Source organism: Amblyomma americanum, chromosome 1 (genome assembly GCF_052857255.1).
Source record: "Amblyomma americanum isolate KBUSLIRL-KWMA chromosome 1, ASM5285725v1, whole genome shotgun sequence".
Taxonomy (NCBI): domain Eukaryota; kingdom Metazoa; phylum Arthropoda; class Arachnida; order Ixodida; family Ixodidae; genus Amblyomma; species Amblyomma americanum.
This window is the reverse complement of record NC_135497.1, coordinates 149,255,926-149,275,425: the sequence shown is the minus strand read 5'-3', so window position 1 is coordinate 149,275,425 and position 19,500 is coordinate 149,255,926. Positions and strand designations below refer to the sequence as shown.

The 19,500-nt window shown below is 43.3% G+C and overlaps 1 protein-coding gene across 1 annotated transcript in view; it reads right to left on the bottom strand.

Moving 5' to 3' along the window:
• The window catches only part of Neos (nuclear receptor coactivator protein neosin), a gene marked incomplete in the record, with an annotated part of 88,030 nt that extends 69,099 nt beyond the window's left edge, over positions 1-18,931 (bottom strand). Inside the window, 3 exon segments of the mRNA XM_077647295.1 lie at positions 4,841-4,951; positions 5,578-5,719; positions 18,748-18,931. Of these exon segments, the coding sequence (XP_077503421.1) occupies positions 4,841-4,951; positions 5,578-5,710 (244 nt within the window).
• Positions 18,932-19,500: the final 569 nt, after the last annotated feature.

The window sequence follows — 19,500 nt, the reverse complement described above, 5'->3', positions numbered from 1 at the left end:
TGCCATTATTATACACTGCCTTATCGATACATAAAACAATTCAGTGATTCACTTCGAGTTTGATATATCTGTGTTCGAATGCAGTCCTGAAATTCAACCTAGGCCCCAGCATTACAGTTTCTGACCACCACCATTTCTAAATGAACTGGACCAACTTGAGCCAAAACATAAACAATGATAACTACAAGAAAAGTTTGCTTTAAAATGAGTTCATTCTTTCCTTAACATGAGAAAAAAAGGACTAATTTTTTTAGGTTTTTACTAATAAGATTTGATTTGATTTTAAGGGGGTTCAACGTCCCAAAGAGACTTAGGCTATGAGGGATGCCGTAGTGTTGGGCTCTGGAACATATGCATAAATATTGCTCTCAGACCTCCCACTGAGCCAAATCTTTCAAATTGTATTGAAAATTTTTAGCACCCTGCTCTGCACAATAGACAATGCATCATTCTGCAATTTGAATGCTGCATACACCTGGCCACCTGAAGCAAATTGCCTCCGTACATTTCTTACTATGCCTCCTTTTTCCAACAGGATCACTTTTGTTTGCGTCTAGCCATACACACTGAGAATCTGAGGATCAACTATAAAAAACAAGCTTCACAGGGGCATGCCTAATCGAAACCTAGTACACAATGCACCTCAGATAAGCTGTTCACGCTTCCTTGCCAACTCCATAAAATAGTAAGCAAATGCGCATCACAAGACTGTACAGCTCCAGTAGTCTTTGATCACAAACAACACAGACAGAAAAATACAGGCACTCCCTAACTGCCAAAAACTGGTCCCGGTCTGTTGTTTTCAGACTGATAAAGTTTTTGGTATGCAAAAAAGTCATCATCTTCCTCAGGCATAAAACAAAATGAACTCTAGTTGTTCGGCAGATAAAGGCAAGCATCACTCTTCATTAAAGATTACTACTGCATATGCTCCATATCGGTAGTTCCTTGCAGCACTACCAGACCTGCGATGAGTGCACATGCAACGTTCTGACGCTGCAGAATGTAGTGCCAGCATAAACAGGCATATGAGATAGCGTGCTTGAAAGAGTGCATGTGTCAAACGCTATTTAGTAATGAGCCTTAATTTACGCTCATGTTACATATGCTATTTGCGAATTTAGCGCATGTGACTCTTGCGTACGTTAAAAGGTTGTTGAATTTAGCATATGTGACTCTTGCGTACGTTAAAAGATTGTTTCCAAAATGGCAGCACCCTTCAAAGCAGGAGCCCTTGCCTCGGACTGAGCACGTCGTCGTTACTGCCGCTTTCAGCATGCTCACGGCCGTAAAAGGAAGCGTTGGGCTTTCACTTCATCTCATCCCACCTATAACTAGTGGAAATTCAGTGCTTCTTGTCCTAAAAGGAACCTCGCTTTGTTAACAAAAATGATTCCCTTTCTAACAATCAGATGGCGTCACTAGGCTGAACTTATCGTTGCGCCTCCAACTCTAAGTACGAATGTGACAAATGGCATACCAACCCGCAAAATGCTTGCGTTTAGTGTACGTAAGCATGCATAGGTTTATGATACATAGACAGCACCGATGTATACTCCTTTCTAACCATGTTGTGCGCGCTGCGAAGAGACTGCACACAGACGACACGACACGCGTCTCGGAGGAACACATTTAACCGCTCTGCTGATTAGCTGAGGGGGGTCTCTACCTTCCATAGTGCTGCAAGGAACTTATGAGAATGAGTACAGTTGCTCGCAATTAATAATTCAAGTCAGCATTGGTTGCTATAAACTTTGCAGTTTTCTTACGAGCTACCATCTTCTAGTGTCTACAACACACCAACACCACGACAGGTTCTCAAAACTCGAAGGCTTCTGCTGAAGCTCCCAATCTAACTGCAAATACTTAACCCACCAATTTTTTGAGGCAGACAGCTTGCTGTTGCTGAACCTGGTGACTGACATCTTTATTACTGACACCTGACAAAGAAGACCTGAGAGACGTTTTCACCAACAAGCTGATGAAGCTAACTAAATTACCCACGGATGAAACCACTGAAGAATCAAAAGGATAAATAAGCTTGCTGCTCCCAGTCCTGGAGGATATTTGCGGCAGAAAATTCTTTTTTCACCAATCTGCAGGCTCAAATCCAAAAATGCAGCAATAACAGGAAGCATGAAAGGCTACGTGTATGTGATGGAATAAAATGTCACTGACATTCCTTTTTTTACTTCTATAGGTTCTTCCATGAATGCTGGAATAGAAAAGTAAATGTGCCTATTTTGAAAAAATATCATTCTGATAATACCAACTATTCCCTGTTTATATAATAGATCAGTTAAAGGTGCACTAAAGAGGATTCTGAGCTCTCCTTTTTACCGCAGGAACTCTATCTACACACTCTAAGCATTCTTACAAGCTCCAAATTATTGTCCTGTGCAGTCATTTCCCTATTTAATCGAATTAAACGTCCCGGCTCCCGCCTTTTTTTTTTACTCCAACTACGAAAGTAGGAGTCAACCAACGAGTGGCGTGCCTCTCAGCCAGTCGCATGGCGGCTTGCCACTCTGCCATCGGCGTAGTGATACATTAATTAGAGTTCACGCATATTTTTATTTCTGTAGACCTAATTTACAGCTATGCTGCCTTCCATTGAAACTATTTATTAGCAAGAACATAAAAAACAAAATAAACGAAATCGACTGGCTGAAAGGCACTCCACGCATTGGTTGACTCCTCCTACTTTCGTAGGCGAGTCCAGAAAAAAAATACAGAAGCCGGGACATTTGATTCAATTTAATAGGGAAATCGGTTGCAGAAGGCATTAATTCAAAGCTTCTAAGAATGCTCGGAGCGTGTAGATCGAGTTCCAGCGGTAAAAAGACGAGCTCAAAGTCCTATTTAGTACACTTTTAAGAAACGACCGAGTATTCAATTGTAGAAAGAATACATCAATTCACAGTAAATGAACATAATTTGAACTCTTGAAGTGCCTACTTGACCTTTATGGTACAGTCAAGCCCACTTGCACTCCCTTAGTACAAAGATGACAAGACCATCAGGATATGCATCAGAGCTATGACGCTGAATGTTTGACTACAAGCACTAGTAGCAGCGCAAGTTTTGCGACTGCTAGGCAAAGTTTACGGCGGCTCCTCATTCGTTCTAACAAAGTTACGCTGCCACAGTTGTTCATTGTATCTGAGATGCAGTCCCATTGCCCCAATATAAAATTCGACGGTAACACTGCCCTCGTTTGTAATACGCAAGCGTTCGTTATAAGTGGGTTTGACTATATGTCATTTTTACTGAGAACAGAGCTTGAATAATCCAGATAATCGTGTAAAAACAAAATACTTAAAAGCAATGCTTTTCAAGCAATACTCTTCAAGGCCATGACTGGCTCATTGTTTTCCCATGCAACACTTTCAATGGTAAACGCCGAAATAGGAGACCATGCGGGGCGACGCGCGCTGCTGAGATGCGAGAATGCACACACTCGCGTGTGTATCACTCGATTCCCGTGATGGCCTGCATGAAGCCGTCGTGCAGCAACTTCAGGAGAACAAGTCAAGCCCAAGCTCTCAGGGTTATTCATGCTCTTTCTGAACAGTGAGAGCCACCATTAGCACCAAGGATGATAAATCAGGCTTTATGCAGACAGTACGGTGGTGCCACCTGGTGGTAAATGTAACAAAAGACTCAAATAAACGGGGAAAGAGGTTTTGCATTTGTTCACTTCCTCTGATTCACCAAGGGACGTGCTGTTTTCTCTAATTTGCGGCTGGCATACATGTCACGGAAGTGAATTAACGATACCCACATTTCATGGGTGTGATGAGGGAGGAAATTGGGGACTTCATTAGCAGTTTTCTCAGCAATGATGTCACCTTTTCGTGTATAAAAAACTGCGCTAATGTTCCTGAAGGCTAATCTATCTGCCTAGACTAACTTTTATTGCGAAAGCAATACCGCTCGAGGTTTCCGCTCTTGGCCGTCGTCCCGGAAAATTCACCATTGACCTTTAGCGTGACCTATGTCTGACATCATACCAGCTGTGGAAAAGCGGGGCCCCAACTCGGCTCGTCGCGATCGTCCCAGCGAATCCTCCATGCTGCAGCTGCGCGCCGCTGCCGCGAGGGGCGCTCGCTGTATGTGACGTCATGCCAGCTGTGGAAAAGCGGCCCCCCAACTCGGCTCGTCGCGATCGTCTCAGCGAATCCTCCACGCACCGCTGCCATGGGGGAGGCGCTCGCTCTACGTGACGTCATGCCAGCTGTGGAAAAGCGGCCCCCAACTCTGCTCGTCGCAGTTGTCCCAGCGAATCCTCCACGGTACATCGGATGATGTGTATAAAGTGAAGCTGCAACGATGTGCTGCAGCTACGAAGCGGCGGCGTGCGGAAGAAACGGATGAAGAGCGGGAATAACGTTTAGCTAAACGGCGTGCATATTATGCACCCAGGCGAATGCGTTCAACATCACTTGATCTGGGTGCATCTACTAGTATCATGCATGCTCTCAATGCTGACGCAACTTTAGCGACACCTGATCTGGAACGACAGAACGAAGCGAGGAAGAGACAACGCGCTCAAGAGACGCCAGAAGAACGCTCCGCACGACTCGAGAAACAAAGATGCGGCTAGAAGTCGTGCCACGTCCCGGAATGACTCCAACTGCGGAAGAGACCGCTTTGAGTTTAGAAGAGCGTCAGAATGAGACGAAATGAAGCTTTCGCAATTCAACTTAGGTTAACCAGAGCTAAACCACATCCAATTTTTTTTTTTTTGTTCATTTCCCCTCTAGTGCTCCTTTAATGCTAGCACCAGCAAACCCAATGCTACGCGGCTTGCGTTACACAATCTATAATAGCCACTTACGTAACAAACAGCCTTTAAAGAAGATGCCACCTTCTCCTTTAACTGCAGCTTGTGCTTCGTCTTCTTCCTTGAACTGCACAAAGCCAAAACCCCCCTTGTGCAGAGAGATGCCTACAAAAAAAATAAATGACATTAAAGATTGCAAGCAGAACAAAAATTTCAAGGGTACCTAATAATGCTGCAAGAAAAATGTAACAGCCTAATTTGCTAATTTCTTCACACTGGAATGTAACTGTACCAGTGACATTTTCATCGAAACAGATTAGAACTGCATGCAACAGCAAGAAAGTTCATTATGCTTGTAGACGACATCCTTCAACTGTACAGCAGAAAATGCAAGCACGAGGCAAAGGCTTAACAAGCAAGTTGTTTTCAGGTATTCATGAGCCAACCACACAGGCAGACCTGGAAACCATCTCTTCTCAATCTTAGCTTCTGCTGCACAGCCAAAGAAATATGTGCGAACTGTAAAGAGGACACTTCACTCACAAAGGACATGCAAACATTTCAACATAAGCACCCGAGATATTCTACATAAAACTAGAGAGAAAAGCTGCGTGATGTGTTTAATTTATACAGGCAACATGCAGCCACTGCTGCAAGCACTAGGTAAGAAACATGCTCCTATGCAAGACTTCTGAGACAGCAAAATCCTTACAATAATACTCATGCCCTGAGCACTTATAGCCATTCCCAAGCCAGAAGTTTTCATTGTGAATTAGGCAACTGTTCAATACCTTGAATTTCACCGTACTTCGAAAATAATTTCTGCAAGTCTTCACGCTCTATGTGCTTTTTGAGATTTCCCACATAAATGCGTGATGAGGCTTTGGCTGGATCTGATGTGTCGCTGCTCATATGGGTGTCCATCAGCTATTACTGCAAATATGAAAAGACATTTATTTAATGACAGAGAGCATTATTTACCTATTTAATGTATCTCACAGGCTCCTACATAGAGCATTCCGTTAGAGCGGTACACATGAACAGAAAAAGCAGGAAAACAAATGCAGGCTATGAGTACACACATACACGATCATAACAGAAATACACAAACAAGTGTACATACTTCCATGAGAAAGAAACATGAGGAACAACAAAGAATTAAAAACAATAAAGCAAGCAAATAGCATGACGGTGTTTTCAGAGTGCATAAAATTTTACAGCTTGTTCCAGACTAATATACATCAACTATGGAAGCAGTAGTCAGAGAAACCATTCTACTGTGAATGGCACATGGAAATGCAGATGAATTGAATGCTAGCATTTTCCCAGGAATGTATCGAAAGTTGAGATTAATTATGGCTGAGATGTGAGGGTACTCGTGGAAATGGGGGACACAGTCTCTGGCAATGTATGTAGTTATGAAAGAGAGACAAAAGGGCTATTTATCCATGAACCTCTCATGACTCAAGAGAAATATTCTGCTTAATTGGTGTTATGCTTGAGTCACATTTGTGATCACCTGACTACCAAAGCAGTTCAATTTTGAAAAGGTCCTAAATCGTAGGATAAATATTTTTAATAGGGTGAACATATCAATGAAGCAAATTCTAGCTGTGGGTAGATGAAGTTGAAATAGGAGAGATTAGGAATCCAATAAATAACGACACTGTCAAGTACTTAGGTGTTCATATAGACCAGCCATATTACTCATATAGCAAAACTCAGCCAATCGCGTCTTAGGTTACTTACTATGCAACACTGCCATAGCACCCCTTTCAGCCAAGCTAATCGCTTATGTATCACATATCAGACCTAAACTGGAGTGCGCACATTCTATATTCAATCCTCACCAAACTAACCAGTCTAATTTACTGGAATCCATTCAGAATCGTGCTTCCCGATTCATTGTTTCCAAATACTCTTATCGCACCGTGTAACCCAATTGAAATCCCAACTTGAACTTCATACTCTAGCATCTCACCGCAAAATATCTCGCCTTTCTCTTTACCGTAACTTTTTCGCAGCTTGCCCCCTGACAGCGCATTCTTCCGCCCAGGCCATCGTTTATCCCATCATAGCCATTCCAAAGCCATCTACCCCCAGCGTGCCCGTACTACAACATTCCAAAAATAATTTTTTCTCTGTACTGCCCTGGACTGGAACGACCTTCCCGGTCACATCGCTTCGTTAACAGATCTTCAATTCAAGACTGCCATTGAAAACAATTTTGTGTCATAACTGCCATACCCCCCCATCCCTTAAGTGGGACCTTTGAGGACATAATAAATAAATAAATGAGAACGAGTAAATTACAGCAAACGTACCCTTGTGTGATGCTTTGTTACAAATGGTGGCAATGTGAATGAATGCAAGGCTAGGAGTAAAATGAATGCCTATGTATTTGTAAAATACACTGTGGGATACAACATTAATTTATTAAGTGATTAAAACTAAAAACAGTTCTCTTGTGCGTTAATGTCTTGACCTTGCAGTTTTCAACGTTATGAGTCATCTGCTGCCTTTTGCGGCAGTTAAGGTGAGCTGAGGATAAGCCTAGAGTTCTAGGTGATTGTTAGCATTGTTAATCAAGTGATAGATAATGCAATCAACAAGATCTCAAGCTAGAAGAAATATTAATAGGCGAATGATTAATATGCATTAGGAAGAGTAAAGGCCAAGGACAATGCCCTGCCGGATACCCGCAGTTACATTCGACAGAGGCTAGGAAAAGCTATGAATAGCCATAAACTGCCGATGTAGAGCTAGAGGTAATGGAGAAATGACAGCGTTATAGCGTCGAGTTGAAGAGCGGACACTTTTCCAATTAAGCAGAAGTGAAGTACTCTATCTATGGCTATTAAAATATTAAGCCGGTTAATATTCATTTTAAAATGCAAGTCAGTAGTGAAGCCTAACAATTGCAAACATGACTATCTTTTACTAAGCCCATTCTAAATAGAGAAAAAAAAAAGTTACTAGACGTTAGGTGACACAAAATATGGGATACAATTATTTGTCCAATTTGTAGCAAAGCACGCAAATTAAGATTGTTTGGTATTTACCGGGTTGATGTCTACTACCAGACTTAATGGACCGACAACTGAATTTTAAGCAACGAGCATGCCCAAGATGCACAAGTGTGCTACATCTTTGTTAGAAACCACTGTAAAAATTTTTACAAAAAATTTCTCCACCCATGGATGCGGCCATTTTCATGCATCCCCATGCTGAAAACCATGATCGGCAAGCACAATAGTCCCAGCCACCAGACAGTAATTGGACATTTTGGCCAATTAATGGGGCAGCGGAGGAGGCTGGGGCAACAGGAGGTGGTGAGGAGGACACGCTGGAGCGAGCGGGGTGGTGGAAAGATCTAATAATGGCATTAAACCCCTGTCACACGGGCACTTTCGATCCACATTGAGCTCGATGCACGCTCGAGACATCCGGTACTACACGGGCATTTTCAATGCTCATTGAGAAGTTTCCCTCATGTGTGTTAGGTGGCGCCAAATGTTCCGCCGACAGTCATAACATGGCAATGTCCGGCGACACTGTGCAGTCGGGGGCAGCGGCAGCCAAATCCGTAGCCAAATCGGTACATCTGCGTATCTGCGTCAGGTTTCTAAACTTGTGGCGCACCTCTGCTGCTGTGCGATGGAACCCGAGGGTCCGCAACGCCTCCGCGATTTTTGCATAGACTGCGGCGTTCCTCTTCTGGAGCCGCAAATCATTTCGGCGGTCCTGCCATCAGTCGATGAGAGCGGCTGTCTCGCGCTCGCTCCACAGTTTCCACGCCGACAAGCAGGAGGTCGGCATCTTTGTTTACACTGACGGCAAAGCTTGGAGCGTGGTGCAGAGATTATTTTCAAATGTTTGCATATAAGCAGGCATAGTACCTGAAAAATGTTCTGTATTACATTTTAATCAATTACAACAACAATTGTGGTTTTGTTTTGTTAACTTGTGTTCATTTTTGTAGCTTTATGAGAGCGAGAATGTTTTCGATTGTGCTTGGAACCTCAAGCACTCTTGAGGAATCGGCATCGAGTCAAGCAGGATCGAGCTCGATTGCGCTTGAAAGTGGCCGTGTGACAACCGTCGATCTGCATTGAGTTCGATGAGCATTGACTCAATGAGGATCGAAAGTACCCGTGTGACAGGGGTATTACTTTTGAAAGATAAAGGGGCTTTAGAGCACTGCTGATCGCAGCACCATTTTCAAGCAGCAATTTTCAACTTGTTGGAACCTCACTGCTTAAAGACCCCATCGGGTTTGCTTCTAATATCCCTGTCACATGGCATTCCTTGAAGGCCTTTCTAGCAAGGGCACCTCTTTTCACCAAAGGTGCAAAAGCTCAAAGGAGCAACAATGCAGCTACACGATGCAGCCCAAAGGGTGAGGCTTAGCATCTGCTGCTGCGCATGAGGTGGCTGAAGCGAGTGTTTTAAAATTAAAGTGGGGTATTCTATTCTATTCACACCAGATATGCTGAGCAACTAAACCAACTGCTATCAAAAGTGTGCACTAATTATAGAAAATAAACAGCACACTTTTCAGCCATCTCTGTGTGCAATTCATTGCCATCGAAAATAAAATTGCACCATAGTTTTTCATTTCAGCACTCATTCAGGACCTTCTTTTCTACCCTGGTTTCATCTGCTCACTAGTGTGTGTTTTTTCTCCCCGCTTCGTATGTTCTTTGCTGGTGTGAATGTATTAGCGTAAGTTATTGCATGCATATCTTAACTGTATTAGTTTCATTTGTTCAGGTATTTTCCCTTTTTTGTAGATTTTTTGTTTGCTCGTTAACATTGTATTATGCTTCCATGGTTTTAATTCCTATACTTTTTATATACCCTAATTTAGTTATTTGCCTTGTATCTGAACTACTGTAATTTTTCCCTTTTAAACAAGAGGCCCCCTGGACAATTTTACTTCGGGACCTTTAATCACCCCATGTATTGAATGTACTGCACATTAAAATAACTATGTATATTTGTTGAGCTCAGACATTTTTATTCTTACTGCCTCCTTAAAAGAACTGCAACAACTACTTTTATCAGCAGCAGCAGTTTTTGCTTACTGCTTTGTCCACCAGGGGCACTCGGTATTGCTTCAACGATTTTACTGTCTTGAAATGTGGGCATAAAATGTATACACCTGTCCAAAAAGAAAAACCACACAAACCTCTCATTTTTTTTAAAGATTTTTTTAACACTGTTAGCTGCATGTATTTTTTTCTTTGCTTAAACTTTTGACGCTGGACGGCACTGAGATCACAGGTTCTTGAAGGACGTGCCTTTCGGCTACAAATATCTCAGATGGGCGCCTTCGCCTCCAAGGCCCTTAATGGCAAATGCGCAATTCTCTAACCTTCTTTCTTAATCAAATGGATTACTGCATATCTCACTGACAGAACCCAATTTGTTTGTGTTGGTGGTCACTCCTCGCGCTCTGTCCCGGTAACATCTGGAGTCCCTCAGGGAAGCCTCCTTGGCCCGTTACTATTTTTTATCTATATAAACGATATTGTTAACATTATCACAGAACCAGTTCAAATTAGGGTGTTGAGGACGACTGAGTTTTATTCACAGAAATTAAAACTCCGGAGGACCAAGTAGTGCTTAACTCTAACCTCAACAGCATTAACGATTGGTGCTGCAGACACAACATGAAAATAGATGTTGAAAAAACAGTTTTCGTGAGAATAAGTAACAAAATACACAGTCTATCTTGTCAGTAATAACTATCATCGCAGTGCTTATCAGAAGTAACATAGTACAAGTACCTTGGTGTAACAATAACTAATACCTTAAGTTGGAATGCTCACATTTCTAACATTTGTGCATCATCCTTCCATAAACCGTGTTTTCTTAGATATAAATTAAAATGAGCCCCTTCTGCAACTAAGCTTTTATCTTATGCATCAATCATTAGACCGAAATTAGAATATGCCTGTACAGTGTGGGATCCTTTCACTAAAACTAATATACATGCGTTAGAAATGATTCAACGGAAAGCAGTTTATTTTATTTTCTCTAAATTCCGCACTACCGATTCCCCTACAGCTTCAATGAACGTTAATGGCATACAGACACTGGAAACTCGAAGAAAGCTTTTGCGACTAAAATTTCTCTTTGTGTTGAAAAATAAGTTATCAATGAGCCTGGATTCTTGCTTAAAACCACTACTGGCGCGATTAACAAGACATCGTCACGCCCAGTCCTTAACACCTTATTGTGCCAGAACTAAATTGTATAAATATTCTTATTTTCACTGAACAATAACGGAGTGGAACCAGCTTCCTATGAGCGCACTATTAAGCATTGAGAGCATTGCCAATTTTTTATAAGGACTTTTGAATGTTGTATGTCCCGTTCTGGCGAAAAATTGTGTTCAATTTACCCATTTTTTTCGTCGAATCATGCATGTGTTGCCTTTTGTTTGCTTATCTTTTAATATGTGTGCTAAATGTTACGTTGCCTTGTATCTCATTGTATTGCCCCTCCTGCCTGGGTTTACCAAGGCTGGCAGCATTAAATAAATAAATAAATGGAATGAGATTTGTGCAGTGTAGCTGCACCCCTTACACCTTTGAACATAAGGACCTGATTCTCAAAGGCCTTTGCGGTGCCCATGTGACCGGGGTATAAGTCATGTAGCGGGGCTCTTGTAGCACATTAGGAAGTCAGGCTCAGAGTAGTAAGAATGAGGGTTCCTCTCCCCTTCCAGTAATTTCAGATGCTGGCAATACATTAAGCACCACATAGCATGGAACCGAAGGAAACCCCTTGGGCTCTGAACTTTTGACAAAGGTATACATAACTCACAAAAACTTCGTAGGCCTTAACCACATTCATAAAGAAAATGTGATAGCATTTAGGTTGCCTGCTGTGGTGTCTACAATAAGTGTCTAATGTTTTTGCCATTTTCCCGCCGAAACTCCACTGCAATTATATGGTATGCACGAGTCATCACTTTCTAAGAATGTTCAAGTACCTTCCATCAGATATCATATGGGATTTACTAATCCGACCCATTAATCTACCCTAACCGACGTACTAATCCACCTTAATTCATTTTATGGGGTGGGCATTCTGGGGGTTTTCACATTTTCAAATTTCGCGATGCCCTATGACTGGTCCACTAGTGGTCACACGGTGTTGACGTCGCGACCCTCTCAATCACATTCATAGATCATGGCAAGTCCTCATACCACAGGCATGGGCAGTATAGAAAATACGTGCATCAATACATTTTGTGTATCAGTATTAGGTATTGCACGTCATACTGAAAGTTTCGGAGTATCGGTATCGAAAATACATTTTTAGTGTATCGCGTATTTTAGATACTGAAAAAAAAGAAGTGTGCCCCAGATTTTGAGGCCACTATGGGTGATTTTGGAGGAGAGACAAAGTCTGAGTATTGGCACATATTTTCTACTGGTGTTGAGTGGTTGAAAGGTAGCGCACTGAAAAAAGGAAAGAATTAGTAAGAGACACTGCCAGTTCCCTTTGGCCAATCAGTCGTCTTTCTTCCTACGTTCGTGTATGGCTTGGCAGATATACGACATGCATGTAGCAGGGGCGTAGCCACGGAGGAGGCTTAAAGGGCTTCAGCCCCCACCGAAATTTTTTCGAACTGTCACGAACCTCTGACCAAAACAACCACCGGCGCCGGAAGTCATTCTGGATTTTGCTACCTACAATGTCTTTTTCAGACTAAAAAAGACATTTTGACGCGAACGTTGCTAACTCGGGTTTGAATTTCATGGCAACTCCTATGCACCTGGAGTCATGTAACGCAAGAGGCCCCATCCTAGCACAAACTTTCAAGGGGCTATCGATGGCTCGCTATTGCGGCTAAAATTTCGGTGCAATTACTCGCAATACATGACCGGCGACAGCTGTTGCTGCACGGTACACTGGAACGAAGGACAGCGTCATTGAGATTTTTCCCTGGCCTTTGCATATGTACAAAAATGTAAAGGTTCTCAAACGACAATCATTCATTAAAATATCTGTCCTCTACTTGCTAATTTTATGGCCTTTACGTTTTCATATCAGTGGCATGCACTGCTTTGCTGGTTCCGGACCGATATAGTTCTAGACTTCGTGTAATATTTTCTTTACTTAATAAATACGCAAAAAACATGGAAGCATTATCAGTTATGTCTGCCACAAATGAACGATAAGGGGATAGTTGGAATAACATGATTACAAGAAATAAAACTGAGCAGGGGACAAGACACCGGAAGAGAAGCAAACAGGACGAGCTCGTCTGTTTCCTTCTCTGCTGTGTCTTGTCTCCTGCTTAGTTTTATGTTTTGTAATCATGTTTGCCACGATTTTTAAGACATACGAATACATTCTTTTATTTTAAAAAATACATTTCACTTGTCTAGACAGTGCATAGCATTATCTAATACACAATGGCATTGTCAATGGCAATGCAGTTATTATTGTAGCGTTTGATCCTTCCACAAAATCTATGAGGAGGCCGCGCTGCAACATGAGCCCCCCCCCCCCCCCCCCCCCCCCCCCCCCCCCCCCCCCCCCCCCCCCCCCCCCCCCCCCCCGAACAACATTTCTGGCTACGCCACTGGCATGTAGCGCTTCTACACACTCGATGACAAAAGGGACAAGGAGACAGGTTCACTGTTATGGCACAAACAACATGCCTTCCTCCCTATATCAAGCACAATGACTGCCAACAAAAATGGAAGACTTCTGCTTTCATGCTCAGGAGCTTACAGAACATTTGGTGTTAACTTTGTAAGAATGACAAAGGTCATGCACTGTTCCACATGCGGATCAATGAGGTCATCAGCACCGGCAGTACCAAATACATCAGCTGACGCATTACTTTCATTCTGAAGAGCAATGCTACAACAAGCCGTAGTTTCTCAAAATGCACTAGTGAACCTTGAGTTTCTTAATGGATCCTCGAGTCCATGTGGCTACGCTTCACTCTTGTCCATTGATAAAAGGCGCTTTCGCCAACTACAACACAGCAATGCACTCGCCTGGTCCTGTAAAGAGGCTGTTTTGCTTTGCTTAAAGCACGGCTGCATCGTGGGGCTCTTTTGAACCAGCGGTTTGAGGAAATGCTGCTATTTACTACTGTTAACTAAAAAGAAAACATCTAAATACCACAGATTAATGAGTTATGTTTTGCACAATAAAAACTTTTAACCCTTTTATTCTTTGTTGTTTTTCTTCTAGACTTTAACGAAGCATGTTCAACTCCAAACTTCTGTTAAAGTACTAGAAAAATAACTGTTCGGCTTTCCCAACCACACGGAGCTTGCACCCTTTAGTACAGGGCAAAGGCAACCAGTAAATATTGCAGTAACAAACTAAGAGCATCAGTTTATAAGAACAAACTAAGAGCATCAGTTTCAAGTTTATTCATATGCAGTCCAGCGCTCACATATCTGTTCGCATGAACATCAGTTCTTTTAGAGATGATTTTTTGTTTGTTTATGTTTAGTTTAAGACGTTTAACGTCCCAAAGCGACTCAGGCCGTGAGGGACACCTTAGTGGAGGGCTGCAGATAATTTCGCCCACCTGGGATTCTTTAGTATGCATCGACATCGCAAAGTACACGGGCATCTAGCATTTCACCTCCATCAAAATGAAACTGCCGCAGCTGGGATCGAGCCCGCGTTTTTCAGGTCAGCAGCCGAATACCAGAACCGAAAAGAGATTTTGCTAGGCTGCTTATGGAAGTGATCGTTTCAACCTCACCATAGCTTCATTCCAATGCTACACCTTTAACGAAACTAGCTGCGCTGATAGTGGAGCTTAAAGAAATCCGTACAGGAGGATTCGTTTAAACCGTTTCAAATACAGCCCACTATATCCCTCATTCCAACAACAGTCCACTAGATGAAATACGCTAAAAATGGCCGAAACCACGGCAAAATTCATAGCTTCGCAAATCATATTACTAGCTTCAACAATAATGGCGATTTCAGTAGTGTATCGAAGTATCGAGGATACAGTATCAAGTACCTGTATCGGAAATCAATTATGGTTTGGTTTATTGTATCTGTACCTTAAATACAATTTTTTAGGGTATCGAGTATCAGTATCGAAGAAACTGTTTTTCAAGTATCATGCTCAACCCTGTCATACCACTACTGGTGCAGCGGTTAAGTAGTGTGCCACAGAACGGTGGCAAGGAGCCACCGGTCACGCTTGTGAGACCAAGGATGCCCCACCCGAGTAACCTCTCACAACCAATCATCAATTTAACTGCAACCTGCCACGGTGGGTAGTTTGCTCACAGTCCAGTGGGCAGGTTGTGATGATTTCACAGGGTCACGTGAGCAACAACACTTGGGCCCCGACCCACATTGCTCTCCCCTCTGGGAGCTTGCACATGAGGCCGGAATTAAGCGCCAAATGTGATCTGCCGACCCTGCTCCCCCTCTCCCATGAATAAGCCTTTGTGCCAGTTCTATTTAATAAGGAGTGCTCGCTTACTATCGACCAAACGGAGAATTTCGTGACAGAGGAGCTGGAAATCTTTTGTGAGGCAGCCTAACTGCTATTGCATTATAAGGATTATGCAAAACAAGCCTGTTTGCACAGACAAGTTTTCACATTATGCATTTCAAGAAAACAAAAATTTCTGTGCCACAAGCGAAATATACATGCCCACATAAAACGAAAAAAAAAAGGCTTTATGAAACTTTTCTTCCGATAATATGCATTGTGGGGCTAGTTTGTCCATTCTCACAGTTCTTTTTAGTGCACACAAAGACAACACAGTAAAGGATCACCACTGTGCACTCATGGCCACCACAATGCACTCAAGGCAAATTGCTTGCTTTTTTGTTATTGCCTCAACACAAGTGTTGCAGTTAACGCAAGCAATTTTGTGTTCCTGGAAGTCTACAACTCTCGACAAGTCACTTTTTAGTGCTGTACACAACACGGAATACAGCAAAAATCTGCAAAGCATTGCACACACACAGTTAACACGTTACATTGTAGGTCACCGGTGGAACACATCGAGTATGCCAGCAGTGCAATCACAAATATTGCACCTTTTCATGCAATGTGAAAATGTTATCTGTGAGAAAAATCATGGCAGAACTTTCGCTGCATCACGCCTCATTAGGAGTGGAAAATATGTGCTGGTAGAATTGTGAACTACTAGGGTCCCTTCCAAGTGCTACGAGAAAACATTGTGTACCCAGTGCTGTGTGGGTCACCGATTCCCCAAGAGTCGTACCCAACTGCGGCAGCCAAGGTATTATACAGTGATACCATCAGATTTTGAAATGCACAATCAGCTGTGTAGACAAGTTTCAGTGAAGCTGACTGCCGGTTCTGCAAGTGTCAACCTGTGGGTCACTCACTCCATGACTGAAGGAAAAAAATTTAGGAGTGATCAATTGGATTGGTGCAGAGGAAATGCGACAGCATGCTTCTTTCATTCACCAATCTATTCCAGTTCTGATTCTATTATACTTCTGGATTCATTGTCTGTCACTCCCCAATCTATACCAATTCTGATTCTATTCCAATTCTGACTCTGCAAGTAGGTAAAATGTCGCATACATCGATTGCAGAGTCATCTTACCACTACCAGCACAGTGGCAGTGCAGTTAAGTGATACACCAATGCACTCGCAGGTGGCTGCTTCAAACGCAGGCACCAGAGGGGGTTTGTGAGACAAAGATTGCTTTCCCCGAGCAATGCAAGAAGGAATAGCTCCAGCAAGTTTCATTTCTGCATAGATAGTTCTTTGGGAGGCTGTATATTTTACGCATAGGCCTGCTGTCGTCCGAGTCATTTTCATTCTCAGTCAATATTCGTCTGGCATCTCCCTCCTCTCCCCACAAGTGGAGAAGAGACAGGGGCAAGGGGATGGTTGACAGGTGGAGAAAGAAGAGCCCCCCTAAACACCACTCAGCAGGTAGAGGCTTCACACAGACGCCGACACTAACGCCGCCAAACAGTTTCCGCCTTAATAGCCCTCTTAATGCCATCACATTAAAACCGTCCCACTCATTCAGTTGAGAGGCAGCACGTCCCCTGTTCACGAAACCCCACCAAAGGCGTTGGCGAGCCGTGGGAAAACACAAGGCGACACATTAGAAACAACTGATGGACCAATACAAATGGCCCAAAAACAGCACACGGGACAACAGCAGCACACAAAGGAGGCCAGAATGATACCAGAGAAAGTTGGGACTGTCCAGGAAAAGCTATTATTTTTCTGGTATGTTTAATGCTGGGCACAATAGAAGACACTGAAAATTTGATCTCTTGCTCTCTAACTGTTTTTCTTTTAGTTAACCTGTCATATAAGCTGTTTATACCAAATTGACCCAAGTGTGTTTTGCAACGAAGTATGCAACTGAAACTTTGCTGTGGAGCATCATACAGCTTTAGACAGGTGTTCCCAGACCCCTCAATCTATCTGCTATGCAAAAAAATAAAAATAATTATTTGATATTTCAAAGCCTTCATCAAAATTTGGTAGGCTTGTGGACCGAAGTGGAACACTGGTGAGACAAGTGCCTCAAATAGCTCAGTAAGTTTCAAATGGCCGGCACAAAGCGATATGCAGAGTCGCTCTTGCCACTTCATGGCAGCTCAAAGGTTTTTTTTATGGTTTTATGGGGGTTTAAAGTCCCAAAGCAACTCAGGCTGTGAGGGACGCCGTAGTGAAGGGCTCCGGAAATTTCGACCACCTGGGGTTCTTTTACGTGCACTGACATCACACAGCACACGGGCCTCTTAAATTTCGCCTCCATCGAAATTCGGCCGCCGCGGCCGGGATCGAACCCGCGTCTTACGGGCCGGCAGCCGAGCGCCATAACCACTCAGCCACCGCGGCGGCTCATGGCAGCTCAAAGAAGCTCTTTTCGCCAGTGGCTCGCTACCGAGAAAATATAATGGGTGGCCCACCTGTGGGCCATGATACACAGGAATCAACGCTCAAAGAAATCATTGCCGCAGTGAACGTGTTATAAAGCATATCTACTACGCATCATACGGCCAAACAACAAAACTGGTCCTGGTGGAACAGCGTTTTGATACCTTGCTGTCAAATCTGCCGAGTTAGCTACCCAGTTCGACACGGCAAATAATCTCCATCATGATCATTTTATCACAACAGATGCACATTCATACCATATCAATTACTTCAATACAACCTGTTAACGCGCCTTCGTAAAAAGCAGAGCGTCGACTTCAACAATGTTTACCACGCCACACAGACGCGGGTTCGATCCCGGCCACGGCGGCCGAATTTCGATGGAGGCGAAATTCTAGAGGCCCGTGTGCTGTGCGATGTCAGTGCACGTTAAAGAACCCCAGGTGGTCGAAATTTCCGGAGACCTTCACTACGGCGTCCTGAGGGACGCCGTAGTGAAGGAATAGCCTGAGTCGCTTTGGGACGTTAAACCCCCATAAACCAACCAAACCAATGTTTACCACACACAGAATACACGCTACAGAGGTTTCAAACGGTGTCGTAAAGCGCTTATAAAATTAGAGACGCATGTGGCCCGAATGTGCGCGTTGCACTTTCCGGGCATGTCATGCTCGTCTCTTGCCAACGATAGTTAAAAGAAACGGTGCTGCACGCATGTGTACACGTTCCCTGGATATAAAAAAAAAAGGCTGAATTTCAATTGAATTCCATTCAAGTGATGAATCGTGCCGCTAAATGACGTGCCGCTACGCGAAGCTGGACATTTTAGGCACAGTACTCACACACCTTAAGTTTATTAGTGATCGCCCGTGCACCAGGATATTTAAAGCGTCGTGCAAAATTTCCACCTGTAAACTCTTAAGTATAAACCCGCCAGGCCCGAAAACAAAAATCATTACTTTTCTCTTAGGGTTACCTACCAGGATGGCTGTGGTAGACAATGTTAAGTTTGATCACACACAGTCTTTTGCTGGCATATTACAGAAAGTCTAAGCTTACCTCGCAATGATACCAGCACAAGTGGGTTGTATCACTGGTGCCGGCAAAAGCGCCACGGTATCAAAGCTACCAAGGCGGTACAATAGTGGCTATACGAGTCGAGCATACACGCCACACAGCAGCCATCGGCTAGGCGAACGCCATCGACGACGCCGTTGGCTAGAGCAGCGCTGGCAGCGCCTCCCTAGCATCAGAGAGTTTCTGCTAGTGCTGCCAACCTCGTAAGCCACTTCACCAATTTTTCACTCAAAATTCCCTTCATTTCTCTAGATGCGAAAAATAATATTCAGGCATGGAAAAAAGGTGCGTAGTTGAATTTCAAACTTTTATTTCGCAGAGACCCTTTTTTTACACTTTGGTAGCAACTTTGAATACAATAAAACATTAATTTCCCATGCAAACTCGCATACCACGATCACGAGTAAGAAAAACATTCGAGTCATCAAAAGACAACAAATCCTGGGCTAAGCCCTGAAATTAATGAAAATCTCACAGTGAACACTTACGCTCACCGACTGCAGTTAAAGAGCGAAGCAAATCCACTTAGTGCAGAAATGTGGGCGTGAACCAGCAAGCGCTAAAACATAGGACACGGCATTCGGGTGGAATTCCGACTGCGTTTCACTCATGCATATACATGTCTTTTTTTCACGAGGCCAATTAAGCGTTCCTTCACTGCAAAGCCGTAAAAGCTGGCGGCGCTGCACCTGCACCTCCATGGGCGCGCAAAGCATCATGGGGCGATGAGCTACT